This window comes from Hemicordylus capensis, chromosome 7 (assembly GCF_027244095.1).
Source record: "Hemicordylus capensis ecotype Gifberg chromosome 7, rHemCap1.1.pri, whole genome shotgun sequence".
Classification (NCBI taxonomy): domain Eukaryota; kingdom Metazoa; phylum Chordata; class Lepidosauria; order Squamata; family Cordylidae; genus Hemicordylus; species Hemicordylus capensis.
Genome location: NC_069663.1, coordinates 32,478,273 through 32,504,342, shown reverse-complemented (window position 1 = coordinate 32,504,342; position 26,070 = coordinate 32,478,273). Strand labels below are relative to the sequence as shown.

At 48.0% G+C, this 26,070-nt stretch overlaps 1 protein-coding gene across 4 annotated transcripts in view; it reads right to left on the bottom strand.

The window, feature by feature from the left end:
* The window catches only part of FNDC5 (fibronectin type III domain containing 5), a 60,190-nt gene that overhangs the window by 10,163 nt on the left and 23,957 nt on the right, over positions 1 to 26,070 (bottom strand). For 3 of the 4 annotated variants that reach the window (XM_053268849.1, XM_053268848.1, XM_053268850.1), the window contains 3 exons: positions 20,745 to 20,860; positions 9,540 to 9,738; positions 4,991 to 5,083 (listed from right to left, as the gene is read on the bottom strand). In XM_053268849.1, coding sequence (XP_053124824.1) covers positions 4,991 to 5,083; positions 9,540 to 9,738; positions 20,745 to 20,860 — 408 coding nt within the window. The remainder of the gene's footprint in view (positions 1 to 4,990; positions 5,084 to 9,539; positions 9,739 to 20,744; positions 20,861 to 26,070) is intronic. The other variant, XM_053268852.1, reaches the window with a different exon arrangement.

Here is a 26,070-nt window from a genome sequence, read left to right as displayed (position 1 = left end):
CCCAGGTGGGCAAAGGAAAAGAGGGCACCCCCTCCCACCTCCCTGCCTGTAGTAGGTGAGGAGGGGGAACCCAGGAGGAGGCCGGCCAGCTGGGCTCTTTCACTACCCTGGTATCCAGATTCCTTCTTCCATTAGGGGAACACCTTTGAGGAGGTGAGCGTGGTCAGCTCCAGAACCCACTCCTATTGGCTCATTTGGAAGATGCAATGCCCAATGCCCAATTCTAGCATCCAGGAGGGAATTGGAACAACACCATCAGCAAATGATAAGTGGGAGGTTTCACAGGGATGGGGACATTAAAATAGATGACGGTGTGTCAGTGGATGGATGAATGGATGGATGGATAGATAGATAGGACAGGACAGAGAGATAATTATGCATTCTGGACTTTATCCTGCCAAGTCATAGGTCACAAGCCATACATTTGGTAGTTTTTAGGTTGCTCATGGCAGTATGTCCCAGAGCCTAGTCTGAGGGCATATGATACAGCCCCATGGCTGAAGCTAAGGAGGTCTAGGCCTGACCCTGTGGCCACCCCATGTCAACTGCCCTGAGCTCCCTGCTGGATGAGATATAAACATGGTAGGCAGACGCCTCGCTGGTGGGTAGTGGTGGTTGGGTGGTTGGGTTTTCACCCATGAACTGTGGCCTGATTTTAGCTGCCTTTCCATTGCTTAATTTATTGTGATATTTTTAATGAGCTGTTTTGTATTAGTTTTGCTTGTTGACCACCTTGAATGAGGGTCAAAAATATTTTAAAATAAAAACATATACATAGGATTATGATGTCTGCTTAGGCTCAGGTTGGCTAACAAAAAACAAACAAACAATTTATTTTAAAACACAGATTTTTTAAAAATATGGTATTTATCCAAATGCAAGATGACTCTGAATACAAGATACAAGAGCCTCTTGAAAAAATAGAGGTTAAATACAGGTTATACCCTTATTTACCCAGGAGGAAGAAGACCCAGGATTTAAGATGGTCTGCTGATTTCTAACATGAAAAATCCCCTGGGTGGGGTGGGGGAATCTAGCTCTGGATTCAGGTAAATACAGCCTCTCTCCTCCTCTCCTCTCTTTAAAAACAGCCCCTCAGGAAAACTGACTGTCCATACCTGCAGCAGGTGTGTGGCCCTGGCCCCTTCTTAACCACACCACTTCCTACTCTGATGGGTGCAGCTCGCATTAAAAAGCACAGCTCTGTGCACAAAGCATCTCAAATACACCAGGCAGTCCTTGACTTGGGAGAGAGAAGGCTAGAGGGGAGGCGAGGCACATATCCCCCAGAGAAGGATGTCAAGGACATCGCTTGCTGTCTTGCGTGCCTCTCCGCGCTCCTCCTGCCCTCCCCGGCCCTGCACTTTCCCAGCCTCCAGCTAAAGCAATTCCAAACCTCACCGGGGAGAGCTTTGCTGCTTTCATAAATGTTTCATGCTGTTGAAGCAGCAAAAGCAGCTGTCGAGTGGAGCTGTACAGAGAAAGCCAAGCAGCTCAAGCCACATTTCCCAGGCGCTCTGTCTGTGCTCGGCAGGTCCCAGCCAGGCAAGCCGAGACTGGTTTGACTGGGGCCACCAGGTCTGCTTTTAATGGCAGGGGCACGCGAAGTGGGAAGCCGCACCATAAGAGGGGCTTTAGAATATAAAACAAAGAAGCGTTAGGAGATGGCAAAACTGAATGTAAAAATGGTTGCCTTCGCATTTTTGGAATGAGCCACGAACAGATACATTGGTAAGGGGAGAAGGTGAGTTTGATTACCCCAAGCAGTTCTTGCTGCTGGATTAGGGTGGTGATTTTCTTCTAGTGCAATGGTCTAGGGTTGCCAACTGTCCCTCATGACGCAGGATGTCCCTCATTTCAGAGATGAAATGTTGGTCCCTAGAGGGACAGCATTTCTCCCTCATTTATTCAATAGCACATAATTTGATTACATATACATCAATGTATATACATATACATATACATATACATATACATATACATATACATATACATATACATATACATATACATATACATATACATCAACCCCTGCTAACTTAGCAAAAAGGCACCTTTTAACGTGGTGATTCTCTTCATTTAGCAGGGGGAGAGTCACTGGCCCTATCCATCCCAGCACAGCATCCCTCCAGTGACTGTTGCTGGTGTCTATCTTATGGTTCTTTTTAGATTATGAGCCCTTTGGGGACAGGGAGCCATCTTATTTGTTTATTATTTCTCTGTGTAAACCACCCTGAGCCATTTTTGGAAGGGCAGTATAGAAATCAAATGAATGAATGAATGAATGAATGAATGAGACTCAGTCTCTTGATTACCACTGCATTCACCTCCCAGTCCCCCACAGCCAGCCCCCACAAACTTGTGTCCCTCATTCTGGCAATGAAATGTTGGCAACCCTATGCAACTCACTTGGTTGCAGAGGGGTGTGTGTGTTTATGATTCTCTGTGAGTGGATCATTTTTCCAGATTATTCAAATACCTTGGATCCTGTGGAGACAGGATGCTCACCAAAAGCAGAGGTAAAGGTAAAGTGTGCCATCAAGTCGGGGTTGATTCCTGGTGCCCACAGAGCCCTGTGGTTGTCTTTGGTAGAACACAGGAGGCGCTGACCATTGCCTCCTCCTGCGCAGTGTGAGATGATGCCTTTTAGCATCTTCTTATATTGCTGCTGCCCAATATGGGCATTTCCCATAGTCTGGGAAACATACCATCAGAGATTCAAACCGGCAACCTCTGGCGTGATAATCAAGTCATTTCCCCGCTGCACCATTAGGTGGCTACATGTGGGTACCCACACTCTATTTAGTATGTTTCTTGTTGCAGGTTATTTCTGTGAATTTAATCAATAAAGTGGCCCCAGTTCTTCCAATTTATTCATATCCGGTCGTTATTGGGGCCTGGGTGTGCAACAAATACACAACTTTCTTGCAAGGAATCTTGAACTCAGGAGCTAGCCTTGGATTCCCGGACCTTGCTCTGCCCCAGTCCTTACCTGAAATAGCATCACAGGCAGGGAGGGAAGTTGGGTCTTGTCTCCTCATGGGCTGGCCACCCCTTTCTAGTGCTTTCATTAATCACATCAATATCCTAGTAGGGGCAATGATGCTTTTAGGAAAAGTTTCCTCTTCATGCTCCCGTCCCCCCGCTTTTTTTATTTGCTGTTTCCCAGTAACCGATTTTAAGAAGATTGTGGTTTATTGCCACCCCACTGTTTTATGCTCTGACGCTTCAGGCCATTTATTCTTCTAACAGTTCTATTATTTTAACAGCGGTGGAATCGGTCTCTCATTAATACTGAGTACCAGAGAGGCTTTTCAAGGGAGAAGAGAGATGCCAATTTCCTCTTGACTTGTGAGTTTGGGGTTTCCTGGAATATTGGCCAAGGTACATGACAGGAAGGTTGGTGGGTGATTTGCGGACATTGGGTGGGGCAAGGAGGGATTTGGCATTGAGGGTCATACAAGGAGGTGGGTGCTTTAGACCTCTTTATTTCAGTTCCTAAGCTGTCCATTCTAACCCAGGACACAGCACTGAAGACAGGACAAAACTGGCAAGAGTATAAGCCACACTGAACACTTTAAAATTCTGTGCCCAGGTAAGAACATAAGAACAGCCATGCTGGATCAGGCCCAAGGCCTCTCCAGTCCAGCATCCTGTTTCCCATGGTGGCCCACCAGATACCCACCAGGCAAGAGGTGAGCGGGGGGCCCTGCCTTCTCTCCTGCTGTTGCTCCCCTGCAACTGGTATTTAGAGGCATCTTGCCTCTGAGACCAAGGGTGGCCTATAGCCACCAGACTAGTAGCCATTGATAGACCTGCCCTCCATGAATTTGTCTGTTTATCTCTGTCCACTTTTATTTATCTCTGTCCACTCTCCCCACACCATGCATAATGTTATAGACTGCACCAAGCAAAGTTGGGTACTGCGATGCATAGTGTTGTTGATTTTTACATACTTTATTCTGACATTTTTGCCTTTTTACATACTCTATTTTGCTTTTGTTAGTCATGGCCAGTTGCTTCCAAAGGCCTCTGAGCTCCATCCCTTTTTGTTCACCTGAAATTGATTTCCCTGAAGTTTGAACAAGCATTTTTCCTGCACACTTTCAGGTGTATCTCATAAGGACTAGAAACTTTTTTGTTCAAAATGGATGCTGAAATCAAGAAGGTGGAGTCTGAACTGAACAGTTCTCCCAATCAGATCCATGCAGGAGCGGCTTGTCCTAAAGAGCTGTGTGTGTGCGTGTGTGAGCGCACCACAAAAGGCACAGCTGCTTCCCCATTCTGGAGCTCCATTTGCTCCTCTCTCTCCTGCCCTGTGCACTGCCTGCAGGCTGACCAGTCATCAAGTATTGCTGTGCAGCTATGGGCAGCCTGCAGGCAGCACAGCTGTTAATGCTGGGTCAGCCTTTGGTGACCCGTGAGTTCAATTTATTGCTGCTATTGTTATTTTAAAGTATGTTTAATTGTTTTTAATTGAAGCTATATTGTTTTAATTTTTGTGTAAACCATCACGAGGCACATATTTTGGGCAGTTTAGAAATGTGCCAAACAAACCAATAACTGTCAGCTTGAGACAATATCACCAAACATGTCTGGGTTCGCATGACCGGAAACTGGGAGTGCACATACCATGCAGATCTATGATTTAACATTTTAAAGGCATGGGTTTTATTGTCAGAACTGGCAGGCAGGCAGTGTGGCGCCTCCTTCAGCACGTTAGGATGAGCAACTACTGGGCAGGAGAATCCCACACCTACAGCCAACAATGTCAGGCATTGTGAGAGCGATCGCGGCTGTGTAAGTAATATGTTGATTGTTGTGACCACTGGTCATAACACGACATTAAAAAAGAAAAAGAGGGAGGCACTTTTCTGCTTCCTGAGCAGAAGCACACAACCAACCCTACACTGAGCACACAGCCCAATCTGTTCAAAGCTCCAAACCAAGCCGCCCTGCCTTCTGCACACATGCAGGGTCCCCAACTGACCTGCCCACATGAACAAGACCACCACAATGATGAGGACCTCTCCAGCACGCAGCTGCTGGTTCTTCTCCCCCATCTCCTTCATCGTCACCTCATCTGCAGCGAGAGAAAAAAGGGGATGTTAGCTCCATTTCTCCCTCTCAAGGGCGGGGACAGGGATTGCCAAGGCACTTTCCAGACTAACTGCTCAACAGCAGCAAAATGCCTCCATTTGGGCAAGTTGTATTCGAAACGTAAACAGCAGGGGGAGCATTTTTGCAGAAACTAACAACCTGAAAAAAGAGCGACCTCTTTACACCAGATATACAATGTCCAAGGCCGTAGCTAGGGGAGAGGGGGCCCGTGTTCATCCTCATCTCTGGCCGCCCCCCAGAGTGAGGGAGATAATGAAGAAAATAGGGAGGGGTGGAGCTGGAGGGCCCTCAGGAGCTGGGGGCCTGTGTTCTTTGAAACCTTTCACTCAATTATAGCTATGCCCCTGACAATGTCCTAGCTTTATATCGCAGCAATTAAATTTGAGAGAAGGCACTGGCAATATGAACGGCACCCTGCTGTCTGCGTCGGGACTGCGGTGTCACAACACAGGAAGTGCGGAAGCACACTTCCGAGATCCAACGTGACCCCGTTGCAGGATCTAATCTGGAAAGTGCCCAGGTGAAGTCCACGTGCACCTCAGCCCTGGATCAAGCAGACGGGTTCTCGTCTGAATATGCAGTCTGCAAGTTCACAAAGCCACATAAATAAGAAAATGGCTTTGCTGGCTATCTGCTCTGCTTTTGCCCTTGGCTTACTCTCGGTATATGGTGTCTGTTAGATTTTTCAGGCAGGAGACAACTCCTGTTAGGCTTCAGGATGGTCCCATGGAATAAAAATGGTGCCGCCACTTGGAAGCTGGTTAGAACAATGGGTAAAATTCATCAGGGTTTTGTGTCTGTGCCCTCTAGTGTCAAGGAGTCCATTGTGGCTCTATCATCTCTGAAACACACACACACACACACACACTTCATATCCCTTCAAAACCTCTACAAGAGTTGTGTGCTAGTTTTGTGCTGTTTTGTGCCACAAATCCTGAGTTTTGTGCCAATCCCTTTAGAGGTGAAATGGACAGTATTCCCAGGAAATGCTGGGAAAAAATGAATGTTTTCATACTCCCTCTTAAGATCCATGAGGATCTCCTCAAAACCTCTACTAGAGGTTTGTGCTGATTCTGTGCTGTTTTGTGCCACAAACCCCAAGTTTTATGCTGTCTCTTTTAGGGGTGTAACAGACACCCCAAATTGTGGTTTCCAGGAAATGCTGAAAAAATGAATATTGCGCTATCCGGAGTTGTGGCACAAAGCAGCACTAAACTTCAATAGAGGTTTTAGGGAGATATAAGAGGGTTCATTTTTCTGTGGTTCTGAGGAAATAGAGCCGCCCATTGGTAGGGTTTAGTCCCACACCCCAAATAGTGATTGGATCCTGTGGAGACAGGATTCTCACCAAAAGCAGAAGTAAAAGTAAAGTGTGCCACCGAGTCGGTGTCAACTCCTAGCGCCCACAGAGCCCTGTGGTTGTCTTGGGTAGAATACCCTAACCCTAACCCCTGCTAACTTGGCAAAGAGGCACCTTTTAATGTGGTGATTCTCTTTATTGAGCAGGGGGAGAGTAACTGGCCCTCTCCACCCCCAGCACAGTACCTCCAGTGACTGTTGCTGGTGTCTGTCTTGTGTTTCTTTTTAGATTGTGAGCCCTTTGGGGACAGGGTTCAATCTTATTTGTTTATTTCTCTGAGTAAACCGCCCTGAGCCATTTTTGGAAGGGCGGTATAGAAATCGAATTAATAATAATAATAATAATAATAATAATAATAATAATAATACAGGAGGGGTTGACCATTGCCTCCTCCTGCACAAAATGAGATGATGCCTTTCAGCATCTTCCTGTATTGCTGCTGCCCAATATAGGTGTTTCTCAGAAACATACCAGCAGGGATTTGAACCAGCAACCTCTGGCTTGCTAGTCAAGTCATTTCCCCACTGCGCCATTAGGTGGGCAGTGGCTTTTGTGAAGAACCTAAATGGAAAGCAGCTAATTGCATGGAGGGCATGTTATTGGGAAGAGAGCTGGTCGTGTGGCAGCAAGTATGACATGTCCCCTTAGCTAAGCCCACCTTGGTTGCATATGAATGGGAGGCTTGATGTGTGAGCACTGAAAGAGATACCCCTTAGGGAGTGATGGGGCCGCTCTGGGAAGATCAGAAGGTTCCAAGTTCCCTTCTTGGCAGCATCTCCAAGACAGGGATGAGAGAGATTCCCGCCTGCAGCCTTGGAGAAGCCACTGCCAAGCCGATGGACCTGTGGTCACACTCAGTATATGGCAGCTTCTTATGTTCCTATTTCAAATTACCAAAGCAGAAGAGCCAACATAGGAACATAGCAAGCTGCCTTCTACTGAGTTAGACCCTTGGTCCATCTAGCCCAGTATTGTCTACACCAAGGATTCTCAAGGTTGGGTCCCCAGATGTTATTGGACTTCAACTCCTATAATCCCTAACCAAAGGCCACTGGGGCTGGGGACCATGGGAGTTGAAGTCCAATAACATCTGGGGACCCAACCTTGAGAATTCCTGGTCTACACAGACTGGCAGTGACTCTTCAAGGTTGCAGGCAGGAGTCTCTCTCAGCCCTGTCGGGAGATGCCACGGATTTAACCTGGGACCCTTCGCATGCAAGCATGCAGATGCTCTTCCATTGAGCTACAGCCCTGGCCCCTGAGGGGAATATCTTACGGTGCTCACATGTATTAGCCCATCCAAATGCAAACCAAGGTGGACTCTGCTTAGCAAATGGGACAATTCATACTCACTATGACAATACCATATCTCCTCCCCAAACCAAAGCCATACACTTCAATATTTCACAGAGGAAAATAGGGATACCCATTTCTCATCCCAGGGGCGTAGCAAGGTTGTCGTGGGCCCAGAGACAAGATTTTAAAATGCACCCCCCCCAACTGAAGCTCAGCTCATGAAGCAAAGAAATCTTAAATGAGGCTGAATAGTGGTAACAAAAAGCATAGTAAAAATTATATCTCCTATGTGCCACATCATCCTAAATTGTTTTTTTAAAGGTTTTGTAAATTATGGAGGATGCAACTCATTTAATGGTACTAGAGAAGGACCTGCTGTTCTGGTAGCTCCAGGTCTTAACACTCACATCCATTTCGGAGGATGGATACAACTGAAGGAAGCCCGGGCGGGTGCGCGGCTGGGGGAGTCAGTCATGTGACTTGCCTCTGGGGGGGGCCCAAGGCAGTGGGCCCCCAGACAACTGTCTCCCCTTGCCCTATTATAGTTACGCCCCGTCTCATACCCAGGAACGACTCGTCCTAATGAGCATGGGGGGAGGGGGCACCAAAGGAGGCACAGTTGCCTCTGCTTCCACAAGCACAGTTATGTTAACTGCACAGCTCTACCTGATGAATGGCCAGCCTGCAGGCAGCACAGCTCTCATTAATGCAGGGGCGGGGTGGAATGGGAAAGAAGCAAAGAGAGCTCTGGGACGCAGAGGCAGCTGTGCCTCCTTTGCCCACCCACCTCTGCCCGGCCCATAAGGACCAGCCACTCCTGCTCATGTCAATAATTACTGCCCCAGCCCCCCATCACTACGGCACCTTGCTGAGGAACTGGACCCCACCCACTAGCTGTTTGTGCTGGGCATAATGTGCATGCAGATGAACAGGAGACAGGATGCATCCCACCCACCTGGAGACTGCATTCCTAGAGGTTCTGGGGAGAGAGATCCTGAAGAATGCGACTCGTGTGAAAAACAACTGAACAAGGTGGGCCACTGTGTGAAACAGGATGCTGGACTGGATGGGTCTGAAGGTCTCCCCAAGAGGCTGTCGTAGGGACAAGGCAGGGACAGTGGCTGGTGCACCAGCAACAGATTCCAGAAAGCAGGGACTGTCCTTGGTGAACACCAAAAGTAAGAGCAGGTATCCTGTTGGGGATGGGGCATGGGTGTTTCCAGTCTGGTCTGGAGGCTCCAGGAAATCCCCAGCCTTGCCATTAAAGTTCATGATGAAGGAACTTGCCTGGTATGAGAGGGATCAGACGCCCTTTTGTGACTGGGTGAGAAGGTGGAAGGGGACTGCAGAACGTCCCCTTCCTAATGCTTGAGTTGATGGGGGCAGGTTTATGTTGGAAGGGTTCTGTAAGTCGGAAGTAACGTGGATAGGATCTCTTTGATATGAATTGGCTTTTGTGTATCACTATGCATGTAACTATATATTTAACCGTGCACTTATCTTGATTTGTTTCTGCATCTAGGCTCCTGTGGTTCCAATGTACTAACTTGAATTTATCGCGTACTTACTGTTCCCTGTAATTGAGTTCTAATGTCTGCATATGTAAGAGCTGTTCTAACGTTTAAAAATCCCCCCCACCCACCCCCAACCCCCCCCAAGCCTCACCACCCTCTGGAGCAGGCTGTGCCGCTGCCACCCCCACCACCACTGTCTCTTTTGCATGTCACTCCTCCGGGCCCGTCTAAGAACCCCTCCTGCTTGCCTTTGTTTTTGGACGCCAGCTTCTCGGCTTCTCGGAGGGTCTTGAAGTAGACGGGCTCGCTGGCCGGGCTCTGGCCTTCGATACCGATGGACTGGACGTGCACAATATATTCGGTGTCCTCCTCCAGGTCCCAGAGAGAGCAGGAGCGGGTGGTGGTGTTGACCTCCTGGATGAAGCGCATCATCCGCACGTCCTTCTTCTGCAGGGAGAGAAGGGAGTCAGGGCTGAGGTCGAGGGGCCTTAAAGCTGGGTCTGACCCAATCAGGCACAAAGCAGGGGACGGGGAGTCTGGTTGTTGGAACAAAAGAGGGTGAACAAGGTGTCCGTTCAACACCCCCCCCCCAAAAAAAATCTGCAGCTCACTTTCCTGTGGTCTATTCCCCCAGCACCTTTCTCCTCTGAATAAGACCAATACTGGAACTGGTCTGCTGGAAAGGAAACAAGGGAGAGAACAGGAACCCAGGAACCCAGGAAGCTGCCTTATGACAAGTCAAACCGTTGGTCCCCTGAGCTCAGTATTGTCTATGCTGACTGGCAGCAGTCCTTCGAGGTCTCAGGTAGGATGAGACAGAACAGGTTCGGGCAGCCACAAGTGGGGCTCGGAGCAGTTCCCTTTAAATGCTGCTCCTGTCCTGCGTGGTCCTACCGCTTTTCCGGGTGTGGTGCTTGCTCTGCAAAAGGCCATGTGTGGCTGTGGCCCCTCTCCCCACAGCCTGTGCACAGTGTTGGCATGCACATGGACGCTGCGCATGTGCGTGATGATGCCGCGGGCAGGCTGCAGGGAACACCAGTGCGGCTGTGAGCGGTCTTTTCTAGGGTGAGTACCACACCTGGAAAAGCTGTGGCATGGTGCAGGAGCAGGTAAGGACCTGCTTTTTAAGGGAACTGTTCCCCACCCCGCCGAACCGGTTTGGCTGCGGGGACCCGAGGCAATTCAGCAGCGCTTCCTAAGGAGGCACTGAACTGGTTCATGCACATCCCTATTTTCAGGCTGCAGTCTTTCCCTTCCCTGCCTGGAAATGCCATTGCCAGGGAGTGAATCTGGAACCTTCTGCAAGCAAAGCAGATACTCTACCACCAAGCTACAGCCTTTTCCTCTAAGGGGAATATCTTGCAGCAGACAGTGCTCATATGTAGTCACCCATCCAAATGCAAACCAAGGCAAGCCCTGCTCAGCAAAGGAGATAATTCATGCTCACTGCTGCAAGACAGAGATGTAAGCGGTGGACGTTGGAAAGGTTAACCTCTGCACAATCTGCCCCTTGTGCTCTAAAAGCAGACACCCCCATTCCATACATGTTTGGGGCAGATCCAGAATTATACAATCAGATCTCCCACCTCTTCTCTGTGCAAAGAGTGTTGCAAACAGACTGGAATCTAGGAAGAGATGCAGTTGGATAAACCAAGACTCTAAGCATGCGCTAAGTGTATAGAGCTGAAATGAATTTGCTCCAAAAGTTCTTCTTGGGATTCTCATTTTTCAAATGCTGAAAATTGTTCTTGTATTCTTTAGGTGTGAAAAGATTTGTCAAATATTCAGCATCAATACAGTAGTTGTCATTCAGAATATTCTGCAGTAGAGTTCAGCATTTTCTGGTATCTGACAGCATGTATGCATAATCCGTCAACATGTGAAAAAACAACATGATTTATAGCAGTTGGTTTTCGACAGGATTTGACAGCTGATCATTAGTAACAATCCATATTTGACAAGACCTGACAGTTGGGCCTGCAGCTGAAGTCAGCATTTGAAACTACCAGGCATAATGGAGCAGTCAGCCTTTGGCAAGACCTGATAGCCGACATGCAGTAGCAATATTTGACAGCTGCTGATAGATGACTTTCAATAGAACTTAGTAAATATGAAACTAATTGATTACACCAACCTGAACAAATTTGGATGCAGCATTTCAGTTCTGCAATCTGCAAGTCAGATTCCGCCATCAGATTCTCAATTCCAGCATTTGGAAATTCACCAGATCTTACCATTTCCTGAAGTTTTGTTTTTGTACCACTGCAGTTTAGAATCTCAGCCAGAGTGGTTTAATCAGAGATTGTAATACTCTAGGCCTAAAAAACAGACACCCATGCAAGCATGATATCCAGTTTCTCCACCAAGGAAGCCTTTTCGACCCATGGCCTGGATAAATTATAAAAAGAAAGCAACATTTGCGCATAGAAGCTAACACAGAAATCATTTATTCTGCTTGCAGAATGAGGTATGGGAAGCATCTGAAATTCTGAAAATAAAAGGGATGGGAGGGAAAGGAAAGAGAGAGATGGAAGCTGGAGGCTGACACAGGGAAACTGCTGTCTGCACGGCTGGCGCACAAGGCAGGATGAAGCAGCAGATTTGGTGGCATTTGTCAGGCTTGCTCTCCCACTCACCTGAAGTGAACTTGCATGTGGAATGAGAGAGAATCAGATGGAAAGGCTTCAGCTAACCTTTCTGCCCTTAAGCAGATATAAAGAGGGAGGCCATGTTTGAACAAAAGACAAAGGAAAGAGGGGAGACAGAAAGAAGGGAGGAAAAGGCGGGTGGTTGGTTTCAATAAGGGAGGGAGGGACTGCCTGGTTTATAGCTGCTCTCCTCATACACACAAGGGGATCTTATTTAGACCAGCTCATGCCCAGGTGACCTTTGTGGGCAATTTTGATCACTTTTGCATGTAAGGAGGTTGGCACCACCAAATGATCAGTCCTCAGCACCAACTCATTGAGAAGGGACAACTCACTTGCTACCTTCATGTATGGTTGAAAATGTTTAGGTACCCTGTTTTTGCATGGCCATCCATTAGTTATGTAAGGTTTAAGTTCAATAAGCCCTTGATCAGCACTGAGGGCCACTTTTCATTCAGAAGACATGATCATTCCATGAGTGAATGAAGCTATTTGCACAATTACTACTACTCCACTCTCATCTTCTGGCATCTCCTCTTGGCCTGGAAGTCGAGGTAATCTGCAGTTGTATTCCAAAGACCTGGAAGATATTCCACCTGGAAATCAAAATCCATAAGTCTAGTGATCAATTTGGCTATTCTTGCGGTTGCTTGACTTGATCTCCAAGTAGTAAATAAAGTAGATAGGGGCTTTTATGGTCTGAACATAATTTTCTGCCCCACAAGAAAGTCCTGAAGTGCCTTGCTACCCAGAAACATGCTAGAGCGTCTTTTTCAATGACAGAATACATCTTCTCTAAAGCAGTAAGCACTCTGGAAGCAAAGGCAACTGTGACTTCCCTGTCCCCTTTTTGCTGGGTCAAGACAGCACTCAAACCATATTCAGAAGCATCAGTGGGTACAACAGTGTGCCTGTTGGTGTCAAAAGAAGTGAGAGCAGGGCTTTCGGCAATGGCCGATTTGATAGTCTGAAAACTAGCCTTGCATGTTGCATCCCAGGTAAATGCCATATTCTTTTTAAAAAGAAGACACAATGGAGCAACTTTGGAGGCAATTTGTCTAACAAATTTAGAATAATACTCACAGAGTCCTCAAAATGAGTGAAGTGCATCCTTGTTCTGTGGCTCTGCTGCTTCCTGAATAGCTTTCAACAAGCCTGTTTTGGGATATACGCCACTCTAAGATATTGTGTGTTCTAAGTATGTCACAGAGTCTGTGCATTTTTCTGCAGAGATAGTAAGTCTGTGTTGGAGTTTTCTTAAGACTTTTGTCAGCTGAGCATCATGCTCCTCAATGGCTTTGCCATACATTAAAATGTCATCCTGAAAGTAAATGATGCCACCCGTAGTCCCAAAAATTGCATGCATCATTCTTTGACATACGGATGCTGCAGAGGCTAATCCAAAGAGAAGTCTTTTGTATTGAAAAAGACCCTGTAGGGTAACGAAGGCTGCGTATTTGTGAGAATTCTTGAGCAGAGGAATTTGATGATAGGCCGAAGACAAGTCCAAAGTTGTGAACACTGAGGCCTCTTTCAGAGTAAGCAGCATTTTATTGATATTGGGTAATGGATGACAATCCACCTCTGTCACCAAATTTGGCTTTTTAAAAGCCAAAATTTGGGTTACGGCCCATTTGACCCCCTTAGGTTTTGACAACAGTGCAATCCACTACCATGTTGGAGTTCACATCTCTTAAATCTATGCACATTTGAAGTGTACCATTTGATTTCTGCACAAGAATGATGAGAGACCCATTCTGATGAGTCAACAGATTCTATGATGTCAGCAAGATGTAGTCTTAAGAGCTCCTCTGTAAGTGGCTGGTGCAATGCTATGGGTACTTTCCTCACTTTGTGTTGTACAGGTATTGAATTTGCTTTCATTGGAATTTTATGTTTGAAATGTGTGGCGATGCCAGGGGTATCAGTAAAAATGTTACTGATTACATGATTATTACTGATTACATTGAAATGTTACAAGAAATCAGCAATCATATCAGCATATGGATGCTCCATTATCTGTAATGCGGGTTCCATGCTATTTGGGTCTAACATTATCTGTAGATCTTTCTGATGCTTCCAGCCCAATATTGAGACTCCTTTTTGTGACACATAAACTTTCTCTTCTTCAGTATGTCCTTTGTATTCCAGGATAGCGCTGAAGTATTGATTTATGGCAATAGGGGGACCTCTATATCCCCATGGGTGTAGGTCTGAAGGCTGCAAGTGCAGTTCTGATGCAGTGAAGAGTTTCTTGTAAAATAGATGGGAAATCATAGTGTACAGAGAACCAGAATCAGCCAGCATCTGCACTTCATGGCCATTTAACTTGACAATGCTGACAAGCAGGCTCTGACTCTGTCACACTTTGTAGTTTTTCATGCAGTTTGGAGCAGTTTGTTTTTATAACAATCTGATCCCTGAACCATCAGTAAAGTTGGCAAACTCACAGGGGACATTGAAGACATGCAGTGCTATGATAACTGATCAATAGATTCACCAGGCAGTTGAGATCTAGAATAGAACTTGTAGCGTTCAGCAATCACATTCAAAATAGGATTGAAATGATCATCTAAGGCTTGAAGGGCAGCTTCATAAGAATTGGCATCCCCTTCCAAGCTGGCAGGAAAAGGCAAATGATTATATACAGTATTCTCTGCCCTTCAGGGCCCAGGCAGTGAAGGAATATAGCCTTCTGCTTGGCTGGAGTAAAATCAGGGCTCTGTATGATGAGGAGATAATTGCAGAAATAGGACCTCCATTATTTCCAGGGAAGAGCAGGTTCTCCTGGGGTGCACAAGAAAAAAGGTGGTGGTGGGATCTGAGCTGTGCTGCAGTGGGCATCCAGTGAACAACAGAGTCCAGGCTAGAGAAGGGGAAAGTACCTTCAGGAGTTGTGCAGGTCAGGAAGTGGGAGAAACAAGCAGCAACAGCAGTAGTAGAAAGCAGTGCAGGTACACAGGGCCAGTGAGGCAATGAAATGAGGTTGCTGGAACATTCACAAGCTTTGCAGACTCACACGCATAGCTGGTTCAAAATCTCATCACCAGATATTTTAGTGGCTTCCCTCCTACACACAAGGGACTCTTATGTGGATTTAACTAAAGGTTTATTCAGCAACAACTCCATTTTCTTCTTCTCTTTTTCCTCCCTTTTCCTTTCTGCCTCCTCCCCCACACTCTCTACAGGATCCCCCTTGGGGCAAATGTCCAAACAAACCAACAGACTGCAAAAGATAACTGGATAGGATACTACAGAGCTGCCATTTGTTCTCCATGGTAGGCAGCAAAATATTTTGGATTTGTACGGCTTGCCTATGGTGAGCTCTGTGTACATCAGAGTGATTTTCAGGACAGATATCTGGTTGCGCAGGCAAGTTCTTCGTGACATTACATTACAGTCTTTAGAGATGCATCTGTTCACCCAGGCTTTTAATTAAATATTTTTTAATAGTTTTAACACAGTTTTAAAATGTGGTTTTAAAAATTTTAAATTGTTGTAATGTCTTAACTTTTTTTATTAACATTTTGTTTTGACTAATGTCTTAAACTTTTCTGTTGTTTTTGCTCTGTTGTAAACCGCCCAGAGACGTAAGTTTTGGGAGGTATAAAAATATGTTAAATAAATAAATAAATATTCAAGGAAAACCAGATGAACGGGCAATTCTCACCTCTTCAGGGTCCACACATTTCCCTACAATGTGCAATTCCCAATCATTTTCACATCTGCACTTTCCCCAGTCTCATCTGTCCAGTTTAGATCAAATGCCTGCCAGCAGCTTTTGTCTTTGGTTTTCTCTTTCTACAGCCATGCTGGCTTTAAATGTATTCAATAATAAATGTGTTGGTGGGGGCAAAACCTGTCCACCCCCATCACCTGGCGGTCTGGCCACCACCAATAGGGGCCCACTGGAAGGAGAAATACTTCTCTACCTCCTCTGGAAGGTTATTGCTGACAGGAACTGACAGGATTGCTGATAGGAACTGTGTGGTATCTGGTTTGGCAAGCAAAATCCCCTCAGGTGCGAGGGTGCAAACATTTCAGATAAACCAGAAGGAGACAGTGTACAACCAGAGTAGAGCAGACAGAAGCACATGAGAGCTGGTCACAAAGGTCAAATGACGGTAAGGGCAGGGGCACATCTAGGTAATTTTGGTGCCCGGACCTGAAGGGCTTAAGCGCGCCTCTGGGTAAGGGAGATAGCACACGCCAACACCGGATAAGATACTCGGCATGTAGGTGATTATATACCAATGCCAGAAGGCTCCAAGCCAAGATGGGCAAGCTGGAGTGCTTGGTTGCTAATGGAAACATAACAGAATAATGTGGTGGAATGGTGAGAACCAGTGGGACACGGTTATTCCTAGATACAAACTCTACAGAAAGGACAGGGAGGGGTGGATTGGGGGTGGAGTAGCACAGTGTATTAAAGAAGGGATAGAATCCAACAAGCTAGAAAACCTAGGAGGACCAGAAGTCCTCCACAGAAACATTATGGGTGACAATACGAGGACTGAAAGGAAATGAGTTACTACAGAAGTGCTATCGCCCTTCGGATCAAAAATCTGAGAGTGACCTGTGTTGGGAATTCTCTCTCGTAAGAGAAACCCTTTTTCATTATAGCAGAGTGCACAGAGGCACAACATAGTGGAATTTAGTTTGACATGCGTGTATGCTGAGAGTAAAGTAACTTGGAGCCAGTTCATAGTTTCAAATCAATATATATGGTATTTATTAGAGAACTCCATTCTCTGTCCTCCTATGTCACTGAGACAAGAGACAGTGCAAAGTCCTTCACTTCCAACAACCTGGAGTTGGAGAAGCAAATCAGAGAGGCATCAAAGAGAGAAAGAGCTGTAATAATGGGTGACTTCGATTACCATCACACAGACTGAGTAAATTCACATGCACGTATTGACAGAGAGGCCAAATTTCTAGACATGCTAAATGACTGTGCATTATAACAGATGGCCGCAGAACCAACCAGAGAGAAGGCAACCTTGGACTTAATCCTGGGTGGTGCCAGGACCTGGTGCAAGATGTCAGAGTTGTAGAACCACTGGGGAACAGTGACCATAGGGTGATCCAATTCAGTTTATATGCAAGTGGAACATTGCCAAGGAAGTCCAACACAGATGCCATAGGACTTTAGAAGAGGAAACTTCTAAAAACTGAGGGGAGTGGTTAAAAGGAAGCTGAAAGGGAAAGTCAGGAAGGTCAAATCACTCCAGAAAGCATGGAACTTATTTAAAGCCACAATAATAGAAATTCAGTTGGTATGTATACCAAGAAGGAGGAAAGGTACCACCAGGAGGACACCAGCATGACTAACAAGTAGAGTCAGTGAAGTTATAAAAGGGAGGAAGACTTCCTTCAGAAAATGGAAGTCCTGCCCATATGAAAGGTACACAAAGGAACACAAACTCTGGCAAAAGATATGTAAGGAGACAATAAGGGATGCAAAAAGCGAGTTGGAGAAGCATATTGCTAGAAGTGTCAAGGGGAATGACAAAAACTTCTTTACATATATCAGAAGTAGAAAATCTGCCAGGGAGGCGGTTGGACCCTTCAATGATGACGGCATGAAAAGGATTATTAAGGAGGATAAGGAGATTGCAGAGAAACTGAATGAGTTATTTGCATCGGTCTTCACAGCAGAGGATACTGACCCTATACATGCTGCGGAACTGAGCTTCTCAGGCTTGGAGGTTGAAGAACTGGGCCAATTTGAGGTGATGGAAGAGGATGTTCTAAACCAGGGCTTCTGAACGTTGGGTCCCCAGATGTTATTAGACTTCAACTCTCATAATTCCCAGCCCTGGTGGCCTATGGTTGGGGATTATGGGAGTTGAAGTCCAATAACAACTGGGGACCCAACGTTGAGAATCCCTGTTCTAAACTGTCTTTAAAAACGAAAAATTAACAAACCACCAGCGAATTTCACGCACAGCAGTTTTTACCATGAGCTTACAGGGAGACTTTACTGCAAACTTGAAGTTGTCCCAAAAACCTGCTGCAAATAGTGGGGTTTTTTAACCCTGGATATAAATCAGGCTACACTCTAATGTGCAGTGAAAAACCCGAATTGTGTGTGAACTGCTCCCCGATAACTCGCAAGGACTTCGGGGTAAATCTAGCCAATATGTGAACGCAACTCCTCCATTCCAGAAGAGATGTGAGTTAAAGGGCTTCAAAAGCACTGTGTGAAAAACTTCCAGGGCCAGATGGCATCCACCCAAGAGTTCTGAAGGAAAAATTGCTGATCGCCTAGCAAAAATATGTAACTTGTCCCTACAGTCAGGCTCTATACCAGAGGACTGGAAAGTAGGTAATCTAATTCCACTTATCAAAAAGGGATCTGGGGAGTGGGGGATCTTGGAAACTACAGCCAGTCAGCTTAAATTTTGTGCCAGACAAATTGATGGAAAGCATACTTAAGAAAAAAATTGTTAAGAAGAACAGGCGTTGCAGGAGGAGAACCAGCCTGGCTTCTGCAAGGGCAGGTCTTGCCTCACTGACCTTTTGGAGTTCTTTGAGAGTGTCAACAGGCATGTGGATAAAGGTGATCCAGTTGACATAGTACACGTGGACTTCTGAAACACTTTCCACAAAGTTCCCCACCAAAGGCTCTTGAGGAAACTTAGCAGTCATGGGATAAGGGAACAAGTATATGTGTGGATTACTAACTGGTTGAAGGACAGGAAACAGAGAATAGGTATAAATGGACAGTTTTCACAATGGAGGGAAGTAATAAGTGGGGTCCCCCAGGGATCTGTCCTGGGACCAGTGCTCTTTAACTTGTTCATAAATGATCTAGAAGCAGGGGTAAGCAGTGAAGTGGCCAGGTTATCAGATGACACTAAACTATTTAGGGTAGTGAAATTCAGAACAGATTGTGAGGAGCTCTGAAAGGATCTCTCCAAACTGGGGGAGTGGGCGACAAAATGGCAAATGTGGTTGCATATTGGGACCAAAAAACTCAACTTCACATATACACTGATGACATCTGAGCTGTTAGTGACTGACCAGGAGAGAGATCTTGGGATTGTGGTGGGCAGCTTGTTGGAATTGTTGATTCAGTGCGTGGCACCTGTGAAAAAGGCAAATTCCATGCTAGGGATCATTTGGAAGGGGATTGAAAATAAAAATGCTAATATTAGAATGCCCTTATGCAAATCTATGGTGCGGTCACATCTATAGTACTGCGTACAGTTCTGGTCACCGTAGCTTAAGGAGGACATTGTAGAACTGGAAAAGGTGCAGAAGAGGGCAACCAAGATGATCAGGGGTCTGGAGCACCTTCCTTATTAGGCTAGGCTGCAGCATCTCCGGCTTTTTCACTTGGAAAAGAGATGACTACGGCAGGTGGCATAATACAGGTCTATGAAATAATGCATGGAGTAGAGAGAGTGGACAGAGAAAAAAATTTCTCCCTCTATCACAACACTAGAACCAGGGGTCGTCCCATGAAACTGAAGGCCAGGAAATTTAGGACCGACACAAAGAAGTACTTTTTCACACAGGGCATAACTCACCTATGGAATTTTCTGCCACAAGATGTGGTGACAACCACCTGCCTGGATGGCTTTAAAGGAGGCCTAGACAAATTCATGTAGGGCAAATCTATCACTGGCTACTAGTCTGGTGGCTATAGGCCACCTCCAGTCTCAGAGGCAAGATGCCTCTAAATACCAGTTGCAGGGGAGCAACAGCAGGAGAGAGGGCAGGCCCAGGGGTGGATTAACCTCTTTGCCACCCATAGGCAAAGAGAATTTTGCCACTGCAGGAATGGGGGGCTCGCAAGGGGAAATCCGCCCCCCCCATGGCTTCTAAATATTGCCGTTGCATGTGCATGGCCTGGGCTCTGGAGAGGCTGAGTGAGCTCTCCGCCGCTCATTTCAGGCAGCCGTTTGCTGCCTGAATTGCATTTATCTCGCTTCCTCTCACTCCAGCGAGGAAGAGAAAGGCGGCAAATGGCTGACTAAGAAGACAAGGGGAGAGGAGCTTGCTGGGCTTCGGAGCCGAGCGGTGAGCCAGGTGATGCCCCGGCCATGCACGGGATGTTTCTGGAGAGGTCGCTGGCGGGGCTGGAGACAGGCCACCGCCACTCTTGCACCTTAAAAGGTAAAAAAAAATGGGGGCACTCTTCCCTCCTTGCCCCCCACCCTCCCTGCAGCCAGCCACCGACACTGTGCCCCATACCAAGGTAGCAGCGATATTTAGAAGCAAAGGGGTGGGGTTCCCAGAGAGGCGCGGCAAAATTTGAGGAGCGTCAAACTGCTCCTCAGAGTTTGCCGCTGTAGGCAGATGCCTCCACTGCCTCTGCCTTAATCCACCACTGAGCATGCCCTCAACGTCTTCCTGGGGGCTTCTCAGAGGCATCTGGTAGGCTACTGTGGACTAGAGAGGCCTTGGGCCTGAACGGCAGGGCTCTTCTTATGTACAGGGTGTGAGGGAGGGACACCATGTCTGTGATGCAATAAAAGGAATTCCGTGCAGAAAGGGAGACGTCTAGAGAAGGGCGCAGTGCAGAATTTCTGGGCAGAGAAACTTCCCCTGATTCATTCTCAGGACTGGGAGGGGTCAGCTTTGCTTTTGGAGAACAGGGAGCAGGGCCAGGCTCGGAAAAGAAGACTTGGGCTACTCCTCTGGGCTGAGCTGGAGAAGGAAGGAGGTGGTGTTGGGCAAGAGCTCGAATGCTCCACCTCCCACCTGCTCGTAAGTAACATTTGAACCTGCTGCAAGACCTGGAAGTAGGAGGGTTGAGCCAGGCTTGAATGGGGCAGGGGCAGGTCGCCTGCCTACCTGCTGAGAGATGGCGAACCCGATGACCACTTCCTCTTCCAGGACGTCCCAGGTCACGACAGCAGAGTTGGCCTTCAGGTGCTTGACAGTGACGTTGACTGGAGCGGACGGGCTGTCTGTAGGGAGGCAGAAAGGGGGCCCAGGGAAACGCCATTATGTTGCAGGAATGGAGACAAGGGCTATTACCATGGGAGAAGGAAGAGTGGAGGAATCCGTCACACAACATGCAGTTAACTTAGGGCAGGGGGTCCCAAGCTTGGGTCCCTAGATGTTGTTGGACTACAACTCCCACCACCCCCAGCTGCAATGGCCTCCACCAGAGGCCATTGCAAGTGGGGATGATGGGAGTTGTAGTCCCATAACATCTGAGGCCTTAAACTTGAGAACCCTTGATTGACAGAACCCTTGCCGCAAGAAGTAGTGATGGCCACTCACCAAAATGGCTTTCATAAAGACAAGCATAATATCCACTGAGGAGTGGTCTATCAATGGCGACCAGCCATTTTTATTAGTGATTTAGGGTTTTTGATGCCCTAGGAAAAGTTTGATTTTGGCATACACCTCTAACCCCAGCATTAACTTGAGTCACACACGATGCCCATTCACAAGGTCAAATGACCAGCCCGCATGGATGACCAGTGAATGACTAGCCTGTGCTGGTCTGAGGATCCAGTGGGAGAGAGTTTCCAGTCTCTGGGGCAAAAGTCTAACACTTCCGAGGTGAAAAAATGCTGCTGTTAATTTGGAATTTAAGTTTGAGAGCATTTCTGTTTGGAAATGAATGCTGTGGCAAGTAATTCATATTCAAGAGAGGGAGTGCAGCTCATGAGATGAGGTGTTTGTTGGGAGCTGAGGTGCCATGAGCAAAGAAGATGGTGCATTTGGGGGTGCAGGATTAACTCTTACATTCTTAACCCACCGTGCAGTACTTCAAGGCGGCAGTACAAAGGGGAGAGTAACTGGCGGTGTTATATTCTGGCACTGCTGGTGTGCCACCCTTCCAAGAACCGGGGCCCTAGGCAACCACCTAGTTCTGCCTAGTGGATGAGCTGGCCTCCCTGCCTGCCCACCAGTTAACCTTGCCTGTGCCAGAATCAGGTCCCCTGGGGCCCGTCGCTTGCCTCTGCACTTGACTGCAGCCTGACACTGCCTTAGCCTCCGTGCTTCTTTCCAAAAGCCAATAACCACCAGCTAGGACAAGTTGAATAGCCCACGAGACACACTGGGCGGGCTGGCTGGCAGATCCACCTTTGCCATGTGCACAGCAGCTGACAAATGGAACTCCGTGTGGCCACGTGACTCGGGGTCTACTCCTCTTGCTGTCTGAGCTCAGCCCTAAGTGGGGAGCGGCATCTACAGCACTGGAGCCCTGTTTCCATCCGTGCTTGCCACACCGAAGGGCCAAGATGCCGGAAGCTCCCCTGCAAGCAGGCCTTTCCGCTCTGAGGCTCTGCAGAAGCTATGCTTGGAGCAGCACTGGACTCTTGCAGAATGTGCCTCAAGGCCAGATAAGATTTTGTAGGTCACTCTGTTCCCTGCTCTGCAAGTTTGTTTGTTTGTTTATTTAACCTGTTTTTATACCACCCAAAACCTGCATCTCTGGGCAATGGACAATAAAAAGCAATACAAATTAAACAAACCAAAAATGATTAAAACATTAAAATCATTTAAAACCCAACAACATTATGAAGGGCTTCAAGACTCCTTTAAAGTGAGGAGAGCTGGTCTTGTGGTAGCAAACATGACTTGTCCCCTTAGCTAAGCAGGGTCCAACCTGGTTACATATAAAAATGGAGACTAGAAGTGTGAGCTTCTCCAAGGTTGCAGGCAGGAATCTCTCTCAGCCCTATCTTGGAGATGCTGCCAGGGAGAGAACTTGGAACCTTCTGCTCTTCCCAGAGCACTTCCATCCCCTAAGGATCTTCTAGGGCTCACATCAAGTCTCCCATTCAAATGCAACCAGGGCAGACCCTGCTTAGCTAAGGGGACAAGTCATGCTTGCTACCACAAGACCAGCTCTCCTCTCCTAAACATTTGCTCAGTTTTGTTTTAGCTTACATATTTTATGTAAAATTTGTAAGTTATTTTAATACCGTTTGTGCATTAAAGAGCTCATTGGAAGTTTGTCTTTGGAGCAATGCAATGTGTATTCCATTGCTGATATGCCGTCTCACAAATGGAAAGCAGGTCATGGAGCATGTGCAGAGCCCGTGATTCCAGCTGACCAAAGTAGAGGAGCCAGGCTCAGAGCCTCCAGCATTTCACAGATGTAAACAGGGATACACGCGTGACAACTGATTCTTGTACCCTGGATGACTGCCCAAGCCCTGGACTCGCTTAATACCCACGGCTGAAGCTGGATCCCACCCACTCTGTGCTGTGCATGGCAGACAGAGTGCCTTAGGGTTGTGCACCTGTTTGCTTGCAGGTATGCCAGAGACAGGATGCACCCACATACCCAATGGAGACTGAATTTCCAGAGACTGCGGAGTTGAACCCTGAAGAATGGCAACTTCAGCATCTTGCGGGACCACAAGGGGAGAAGAAGGCATCCCCGTGGGGCACAAGCAGGGACAAGACAAGGACCATGATTTGCCAGGGGCGGATTCCCGAAAAGAGGGACCCCCCTGGTAAGCAGGGGCCTCTGGAACGGGTGCCCTGCCAGCTTCAAATCGGGGTGACAATCTGACCGCGTGAGAGCGGCAGGCAGGCAGGCTTTGGGTTCCTGCTTTGGGTTCCTGGGAGTGGCTGGTGCCGTTTAATGCCTACTCAGCCGGTGAGGACTCTGAAGTGGGTCGGGTTTGTCTGCTTCCAGGCTTAGCAGAACCTGACAGGAACATGTGCTTTCCCTTCCGAGGAGCTCTAAATGTCAAGATGCTGTTGTGCAGCTTTATTCTGTTCCCTGCGCTTTGACCTTTGCTGGGGAACTGACTGAGAGGCATAACTACAGGGACCTGCAGGACTGTGGCAAAAAGGTCTCCCGAGCCCCATTCCTTCGCTCTCTCTTTCTGAAGAGCTGGAAGGCGGCCCCACCCCTCTCATTCTCTTTCCTCCCTCTGGGCCTGTGGGGGTCCTTTGAGTGGCTCCGGAGCGGAGGTGTGGGTGTGAAAGGCTTGCTTCCCAACACGGCTTTCCACCGACTTCTCTTTGCTCTTGCTCAGTGGGGCTCCCCCCAGCAAAGCATCAATTGCTTGCCAACATGATGGGGTCTTTTGCAATCACTGAAACACTTGCCCGAGAGCTTGAGTGACAAAGGCACACACACAAAGGGAGTGGGAGGGATCCTGCACCCACCCCTGCCATTTGGGCCTTGAGTCACTCAGGGCCCCCAGGGGGAGGCAGAATCCATTATGAAGCCATATGCCAACCGGCTTTGTCCTCCTGCCCTTCTGAGAGAACAAAAGCCCCCTTGACAGGTCAGCCACGCTCGCTCTTGAAAGGCCCAAGGAAAGGGCTCTGAAAGCCAGCCAGCCAGCAGCTAATGGGACAAGCGGGGCCATAATGGAATCAAGGACTGCTGGGAGGTTTCGGGTGGGTGTAGCGATAGGCAACAGGGCAAGAAAGCTCAGTCCGGGGAGCTGGGGATCGCAAAGACACTGCCGAGGAATTGGCACCCAGAGGGAGGGGAGGTATTTCATGGCTCCCCACTTCCAGGAGGAGAGGGGTCTGTCGGGAGAAAGGAGAGGAGCTGGTCTTGTGGAAGCAAGCAGCATGCTAAGCAGGGTCCACCCTGGCTGCATATGAAAGGGAGATTTGATATGTGAGCACTGGAAGAGATTCCCCCCTCCGGGGATGGAGCCGCTCTGGGAAGAGCAGAACGTTCCAAGTTCCCTCCCTGGCAGCATCTCCAGATAGGACTGAGAAAAAGACTCCTGCCTGCAACCTTGGAGAGGCTGCTGCCAGTCTGTGTATGCAATACTGAGCTAGATGGATCAAGAGTCTGACTCGGTAGAAGGCAGCTTCCAATATCCCCATGTCCCTAGGGCCTTCCAGGAACACCCTTGCACAAGAGAGAGTGCGGGAGCTCTAGGACACTTTGGCTTGTTCACAAAAGTGCACGTTTGGCAGAAGGTGGTGGGCAGCCAGCCTGACAGAGGAGGCCAGTCTCCCCTACAGTTTGGGGTGGGAGCCTGCTGCAGCCCCATGGCCCAGTCTGGCATGCCTCCTCCCTTCACCAGCTTTCCATCCCCTTTGCAACCTCTTAGCTTAGCAGGGTCTGCCCTGGTTGCATATGAATGGGAGACTTGATGTGTGAGCACTGGAAGATATTCCCCTCAGGGGATGAAGCCGCTCTGGGAAGAACATCTAGGTTCCAAGTTCCCTCCCTGGCGGCATCTCCAAGATAGGACTGAGAGAGATTCCTGCCTGCAACCTTGGAGAAGCCGCTGCCAGTCTGTGAAGACAATACTGAGCTAGATAGACCAGTGGTCTGACTCAGTATATGGCAGCTTCCTATGTCCCTATGATCCACAGCATCCCTGCCCTTGGAGCATTCTTGGCAAGGTGCACGTGGCCATCAGCCTTCCAGCCACAAGGCAGGCCGAAGAAACGCCTCTGCCAGCCTTCAGACCGGGCTGCTGGCTCGCTGCAAAGATGCACTGGCCCGAACGGATCCCCTTGTGTTGTCTCCATCTGCCCCAGGCTCCCATTGGCCACGCCGGCACTCCGCAGCTCCTCGACTCAATTGTTAAGCATTTCTGCACAGTTCACTTCCCTCTTCCATTAACCTCTGAGTAATGGACAGCAGTTCTGCAGCAGCTCAAGGGACCCCGGGCAGGGCTGGCCAGGCAGGCCTTGGGCCCCGTGTTATTGCAGAGCTAAATCACATTTCCAAGCGGTAAAACTGACTTAAATATTATCTTGGCAATTGCCTTGAGCAGACCGCAATAGAAATTAGTGGCAGGGGGTATGCTGGCTAATACAATCCTTGCTCCAGTCCAAACCTGTGAACTGCCTGATGGCATCACTGCTTACCCGGCAGCCCCAACTGCCAAATTAACAACATCCTCATTCTCTGTTGCTTCCCGCCCCCACCCTAACATCAGACCGGATTTTTAGCTTACAGATTGGCAGGACCTGCCCTAATGAGCCAAGGGGTGCTAAAGGAGGCCCAGCTACCTCTCCTTCCTGGAGCTCCATTTGCTCCACTCCCTCCCGCCCCATGTACAACCTGCAGGCTGGCCATTCATCAGGTACTGTGCAGCTCTACCTGACGAATGGCTAGCCTGGGGGTGGGGGGAGAGGAGCAAATGGAGCTCTGGAAGGAGAGGCAGCTGTGTATTCTTTGGCGCACGCACGCACGCGCACACACACAGACACACACACA